The sequence below is a fragment of the Neodiprion virginianus genome, chromosome 2 (assembly GCF_021901495.1).
Source record: "Neodiprion virginianus isolate iyNeoVirg1 chromosome 2, iyNeoVirg1.1, whole genome shotgun sequence".
Lineage (NCBI taxonomy): Eukaryota > Metazoa > Arthropoda > Insecta > Hymenoptera > Diprionidae > Neodiprion > Neodiprion virginianus.
In genome coordinates this window covers 31,027,401-31,034,312 of record NC_060878.1, presented here as the reverse complement: position 1 = coordinate 31,034,312, position 6,912 = coordinate 31,027,401, and the positions used below count along the sequence as shown (strand labels likewise).

General features: G+C 41.0%; 1 protein-coding gene across 1 annotated transcript; it reads left to right on the top strand.

The window, feature by feature from the left end:
* The first annotated feature begins 1,068 nt into the window (after positions 1-1,068).
* LOC124297225 (uncharacterized) lies at positions 1,069-6,519 on the top strand. The gene is made up of 5 exons (XM_046748015.1): positions 1,069-1,230; positions 1,437-1,608; positions 3,793-4,106; positions 5,867-6,113; positions 6,181-6,519. The coding sequence occupies exons 3-5, from the start codon at positions 3,800-3,802 to the stop codon at positions 6,365-6,367; spliced, it is 741 nt and encodes a 246-aa protein (XP_046603971.1). The 5' UTR covers positions 1,069-1,230; positions 1,437-1,608; positions 3,793-3,799; the 3' UTR covers positions 6,368-6,519.
* The last annotated feature ends 393 nt before the right edge of the window (positions 6,520-6,912 follow it).

Genomic DNA, 6,912 nt, shown 5'->3' with positions numbered 1-6,912 from the left:
TTTAATTATATGTATTATTCTTGTTTACGTTACGTAAAGTAACGTTTCAACTTGCTCGCAAATTTTCATTATCAATTCTTGCGCGCGTTACTACAAGAAAGTGTTACCAATAGAAAATATATATTTTTTTTTCTTTATGAATCAGATATCTCTGCAATACAAGACATTAAGCAAAGGCAGCGACCGCATATCCGCATTTTTCCTAAAAGTATATATTATATGCGGATATACATTGCACGGATGGTAGAAATTGAAAAATTGCCATCCAGCTCGTTCGCGATGTCACATTTTACTTCACGAGTCGTAAATCGTCCCTGACTAAAAAAAAAAAAAACGTAGAAACCCGGAAAGGCTTCCGAAGTGAACGGTACACGGGAAATAAAGATATCTTATAACTTTGAGAAATTGACGCAGATAGAAAAGTTCGAAAACCGAAAGTGGGTTCCAATTCATTCGATCCTCTTATATGATACACGACTTGTAGGCAAAGATCAATTTTGTAGATAATATAAGACTGCAAGAGGCAATTTGTCATCCCTCCGAACGATTAATTATTTCGTCAATAGATTGAAAAATATTTGAAAATTAAACACGGAGATGTGTCGGTGACTCGTATTTGATTCATTTTCAGTAATCACCTATTTCATCAATGCTCGTTCGAGTGAAGTTGACACATCCAATTGCAACTGTGCGCTTGGCAAAAAAATAAAAATAAAATAAATAAGCCGTTTGATGGAATTAATTAACGTCATTCAATTTGCAGAGCGCATTCCAATTAGCGTGATACGCCCACAGCCTGGGAAAGTATTGGGTAGGAAGTTTTAACGGTGAACCTATCGTGCAAGCAGGAACTTTAAAACGAAATCGACAATTGATCTGAAATTTTTTAATCTCGCGTTAATTTCTGCTCGATAATCCATCCGGAGGTGAGAAAGAGGCGATTGAACGAGGCTTGAAAAACGGAGGATAAAAGGGAAATATAATCGAAGTGAGAAAAGGGAAGAAGAAGGAAAACTGTAAGGAGAGGAGGAAAAAATTCACGGACAGTCTGATGGGTGGGTGGCTACGATGTTCCTCCGAACACAGGGCTCCTCTCCCTCCCGGCAACCAACCGCCGACGCCTATATAAAGCGTCGCGACGCCTCTTCCACGCCAGAACTCGAACGCATCGCAAGAGTGTTGGCGGGTTTAGGATTTATTACTGCGAATCTCAGTTTGAAACTGAGCAATGTAAGATAAGCTAGACGGATCCAAACCTTAACTCCTTGCACGCAAACGCTTTGTCTTTTCTTCCTTCTTTTCTCTTCGCCGGCATAAAAATTTTTCCACGTCTGTTTATTTCCTTCCAATTCTGTCATAATATGTTTCTCATTTTTTGATATTGTAAAAGCCAAAAAATTTCAACAAACCAAAAATTGTCCCAATTTTATTTCCAGTGGACAGATTCTTCGGTTAAAATTCTACCATCGGGTACAAAATTCTATGACGGGAGAAAAATCGAGCTTCCAAAATCAGTGAGCGACAGTGATTGTGTGCCAATTAGTGTCCATCGGATCTCTGATTGTCTTTGACGACAAATCGCATCTCTGCACAGCTGTAATTATCGAGGTAAGCCTACTGTGAATAACCGTTCATCCGATCCCTGAACAGCCTTTGCTGTGCAGGCGGAAAAGACGATGTTACCAAACCGAGAGCAGAAACCGTCGAGAGTTGGTTTGAGCAGCATGCAACAAGTGAATCTGTGGACACAGCGGCTACGCTGTTGTTTTTCCTCTTCGTCCGTTTGCGTATTTGTTCGATCTGCGTATCCTTTGAACAATTAATTAATCATTGATATAGTATCAATAACCAATCTACATTTTATTATTCACCCCGTGTTGTTTTATTATGAAGCTGAATTAATCGTGGCAAGCGCTAATTTAGCGTCACGTATTTTCACTATTGAGGTAGAAAAATTCATACCTATGAAAATTGTTCACGAACCGGGGGGGGGGGAAATTTTTCAATTTCGTTAAACGATCAAATTGTCACGGCTTAACGCAGGTCTGACAGCGAAGAGAGGGGAATTTATCTCACGTACTCGCCATCAGAAGCAGTTATCGGCCAGCTGCCAGTCGACGAATTTTAAGTGATCATTTTCTAACTACCTCCGTGCCTCTCCCACTTTGCTTATCCGACTTAAATAGCAATTGTCTTGAAATCCATTTCTTAACGATTCCCGTGGATCAATTTCTCGTCCGGAAAATGAAATTAAAAACGTTTCCTCTACTTTTCCCGTCGCTGTAGATACAACATATTTTTCTTTTTTTTTGCAGAAAATTAATTTATTTCTCGCAAATCGACGCACCTGACGTATTAAACGAATTACTAATGAATTACGGGAAAATTGATTTTATGATAAGGTTCGTAACGCAAAAGATGTAGTGGATTTAATATCCGGCTGCATTCATCAAACTTGACAGCCTTTTACAGAATGTCGTCGATTCAATCAATCACTATCCTTTTCAAAACCGACTGCAGGCACAACTCAGAACTGATTGCACGTTATTTTACAATTTGATTACTCCAATACGTCATCTTTTACGAGATTCAACGAATGACAATTCAATGCCACCAATTACACTCTGGTGTTTAATTGCGTGCTGACAATGAGTCCTTCGGGAATAACTGCGTGAATCCAGGAGTTGAACGAACCATTTTTAATTCAAAAACGTAGAGACACGAATGAGCAAAAGTATCGCACTTTCACGTCTATGTTATTAATCATCCGCACCTTTTCATCGCACTATTGCGTGGAACTCCGGATGTTGTCAACTTTTTTTTATGTCATAGGTCAAGTTGATTCTTCTCTGATAAAGTGTAATTATCCCTTCGACTGCCATTGTAACATATTTGCCACAATGACGAAACGGCTATTTTTTGTAAAATATCCGCTTCAATTGCAATTTAAAAATCCTGAAATAATTTGAAACATAGTAACGCATTCTAAAGAAAGTTATCATTGAATAAAAACTGTTTATTAAGGCATGAAAATTGAAAAACACCGTTTTTCAAAAGTACAATTTTTTAAACATTCTGATTGAGAAAAATTTGAAGCCGTTGAGAAAAATGACTTTGTTCAACGGGGAAAACTGGCTTGGCCGTTAAAGGGTTACACAAGTTTAAACATATCTACACTCATGTTGAACAGAGATCAGAGTTCTGTTGGTTATACAGCATTATTCAGCAATATTCCCCGGAGCGATTGATGAAAAATAATAACAAATAAAAAAAAAAAAGTAATAAATTCAGTTGCTTCACCCTGATGTTTCTTGGATATCTCTATGCGCATATGTAAGCCGACTTACCGTTTGCAAAATGAGATTCCTCTTTTTTATATGTACCTTATATACAGTGAATGAATTTGCATGGAATCTGTGCGGATCCCTTGAGAATCCTTTTGACACGGGTCAAGGATTCCATAAGAAAATTCTCGAACCGAGAATGTAACTTGATACCTACTCACATCTTGAACGGAAAATATCCCCCGCCTCGAAAGCACTCAACGGCGTGTCTGTCACGCGATGCGATGAAAGCTATCAGCGAGGTGCAGCTCATGCGAGAAAAGCTCTCATTCTCTCTTGTTCCTCCATCCTTCTTCCTCTGTCCTCATTACGATCCCTCCACTATGCCATTTAGACGCTTCGGGGTCGGAGGAGTGACCTTGCGATGCAATTAATTACGCCGTATCCCGTTTCTCATAAATCGCGACAAATTAACGCCACGCGTAACTAGCATCCTCGTTTGTTTCAGGTTCCAGATGTGGCCCCTTCTCGTCGTTGTGGCTTTGGTCGATGCCTCGACCTCGAGAACTGAAAGTTTGAATTTCAAGAACAGCCGCAGCGGGATTCCTCTGCGCCTGAACGACCTGAACATGAACTTGAACGATATGCTTCGTAAACCGGAAACCGACCCTCTCGACAAATACGAATCTGCACTGGCCGCAGTTCCTCTCACCGACGATGCAATCGGAGGAAATGGAATGCAATATCAGGGCGACGAGGAACCTTTCGATAAATTGTCAATATTTAACGATTTAAGGGAAAACCAACTGGGCGGAAACGCGGGTGAGCTTTAATGGCCGTATTATTGTTTTTTTGTAATGCCCGAATCATTCGGAGTCCTGTGAATCGTGAAACTGCAAAGCTGGCTGACCATTTATTGATCATTACCGGCAGATTCATCCCACCGTGAATGCACAGCTCGTTATTATTATGCACGTGAGTGTTTCAGCAATTAGCAGCAGTTATTACCTGAAAGTACCTAGGCTGAAATTTCTCGTCTCCGAAACTTTCGCCTTCACTCTCAACTGCCTTTTTCGCAAATTCAACGAATGACAGTAGCTCTAACTTCTCCCCGTTAGTCCTTGGCTTTCGCGCGATAATTTTGCGCGGTTCGCGGTAGCGGATAATCTATCTCACTAATCGAGGACGACAACGCCTAATCTCGTCTGTGCCAAATCTCAGTCTTTTCCAAATGAGAAAATCACTGCATCCCAGTAGTGTGTAGCTCATTTCTTTATACATGCATTTTTTTTTTCATTTTACTGCTACCAAAACATTTCATTTCATTGTAACATTTCGACCCGTTGCACGGAAGAAACGTTTGATTGCAGAAAGAAAATATACAAGGCCGGATTTTAGTCACAACGAAAAAATGGTCTTTTCAAAAATGCTGACGAGAGTCGCACCTCGTCATCGGTTTTATTTTTGTCTTTTTCTGTAATTTATTTTCATCGGTAGAATGTTTCACCGAATTCCGATAATTATCATCGTCCCTTATACCGTATCAACGAAGTGAAGAACCGTCTGATTGTGAGTCACAAAAGCTTCGGTTGAACACGTCTTAAAGTAAATATCGCGTTATTGCTACCATTCTACGTTGCAGCAATCAAGTGAATTACTCAAGACTTCGATCAGACTGCAATACTCGAAAGTGTACACTCAGACGGCTTCTACCCTGATGAAATTGCACCCCCACACTTTCTACATATATGATTAATTTAATGCTCTGCAGACTTTCATTCGTACGATTCAACGTTTTTTTGCTTTTACATTATAAATGAGTTTCTCCGCGACGAATTGATTAACTTGTACCCGAGTACAGCCGGTAAATGACTTACGGAGATTGCGTCCGCGCGTTAACCTTCGATAATTACGATCCGGGATTAGCGGGTCCTTTGCTACTTCTGAGGCTCCTTCGTCCGGAATAACTCTAGTGAAATCAAAAATGGAATTCACTTGGCGTAACGCAGTACGATCCTCCCTTCCAATTACGTTTGAATCATTCAACCGCCCCCGCACGCTTCGATTCGGTAACAAAAAATCGTCCCTTGAAGTGTGCCTCGCTTTTATAGTCTATTGACGAAAAATTAGATGTAAGAAAAAATTGACCAACTGCGACAATAATTGCGTAAATTTATTCACAAGAGTGAAGAGAACCTTCTTTGACACTTGTTTCTCCTCGATCTCGAGCAAGCGCTCATCTCGCTGTACGACATGGCGACATCTCATTTTTCGCACGATTAAACATCACGGTCTCTCGCACTTTTCGATCTAACTATCGGTTATTGAACGAACTCAATACCTCCACCTCCCGACACTCACAGAGAATAATACAAGCGGAAATATGTTGTACCTAACAGAGATTGTAATCGACTATCACACTTGACTACTTACATGAATGAATTGTATTGGGAGAACAATACACAGCACACCCTTAACTCACGTGGTAACTGTGAAGCTGATCATTCGAGGGATCAAAATCCACGATAAGAATTATTCACCCGGGGTTACCTAATCCTTGGTACGGTTTCATCCCCATGCAGACGACAGGATTTCGCCAAACGATGGAGAGGACGACAATGAACTCGATCAATTGTCCGCATACCTTACGCAACTCCTTCAGGAACCGGGTGGCTGGGAGCCCCCCGTCTTTGTGATCGAGGAGCCAGCCATTGAGTGGGAAAGTCCTGGAGTGTTGGACGATTTGCCCGATGGACTCGAGGCTCTTCCGACGCCGTGGAAGCGCTCGCGTTACTACAGACGATATCCTTGGAAGCGACAGAATTCCAGGTGGAGCACTTTGCTTGGAAGCACTCGATCCAACTCTGGGTTGCGCTCTATCCTGATTATGTTTCAGGTCTCACTACGTAAACGACAGCTCAAGATACCTCTGCACTCCGACTCGGGAGGACGTCTTTCAGCTTCTTGTCGCGCTGCACGACGCACGTCAAGGGAACAAGTCCAGAACCGTGAATTTTTGCAAACGGCGACGTCCCGCCGGAACGGTGTTCACCAACATCCGCTTCCTCGGGCGCAAGAAATAATGAGGACTCGACGCATTTTCCCGCATCCTACAGCTTACACTACCGTATATACGAACACACATTGTACTTTCAATAATCACTCTCTCGCTGATACTCCGTGTTGTAATCTCGAACGCTGCGCCCACGGCTAGTCAATAAACCGATTAAACCTATAGAATCTACTTTTCCACATTCTTTGCGATTTTATGATGTACTCAAGTAACCGAGGTATGTATAAAAAGCGTTGCAACGATTTTGAAATTGGTCTGAAACGTTTAAAGTTTCTCGTAAAGTCAAAAGAAAATTATATCAAATCAACCGTCGATGAACGAAGTGAGTATTCTACAATAAATTAGTCCCACTTATTTCCGACGACGAAATGAAATGTTCAATCTGTGCTGACTAGATGTACGAGAAATGAAAGTATTGTATCTTATATACATACCGAATGAATTGGAAAATAAAAGTCAACACGTATATGCAGCAATTTAACATAAATTCTACTTCGACACCGGATATCCTTGGAAGTCTATAATTTGTTGATTGGATTAATTTCAGAGCGGCTT

Excerpts from the sequence above, each read along its gene's own strand:
- LOC124297225 (XM_046748015.1), top strand. The coding sequence starts at position 3,800 with ATGTGGCCCCTTCTCGTCGTTGTGGCTTTGGTCGATGCCTCGACCTCG. Across the intron at positions 4,107-5,866 it reads CCAACTGGGCGGAAACGCGG|ACGACAGGATTTCGCCAAAC; the intron begins GTGAGCTTTAAT and ends ATCCCCATGCAG. Across the intron at positions 6,114-6,180 it reads TGGAAGCGACAGAATTCCAG|GTCTCACTACGTAAACGACA; the intron begins GTGGAGCACTTT and ends ATTATGTTTCAG.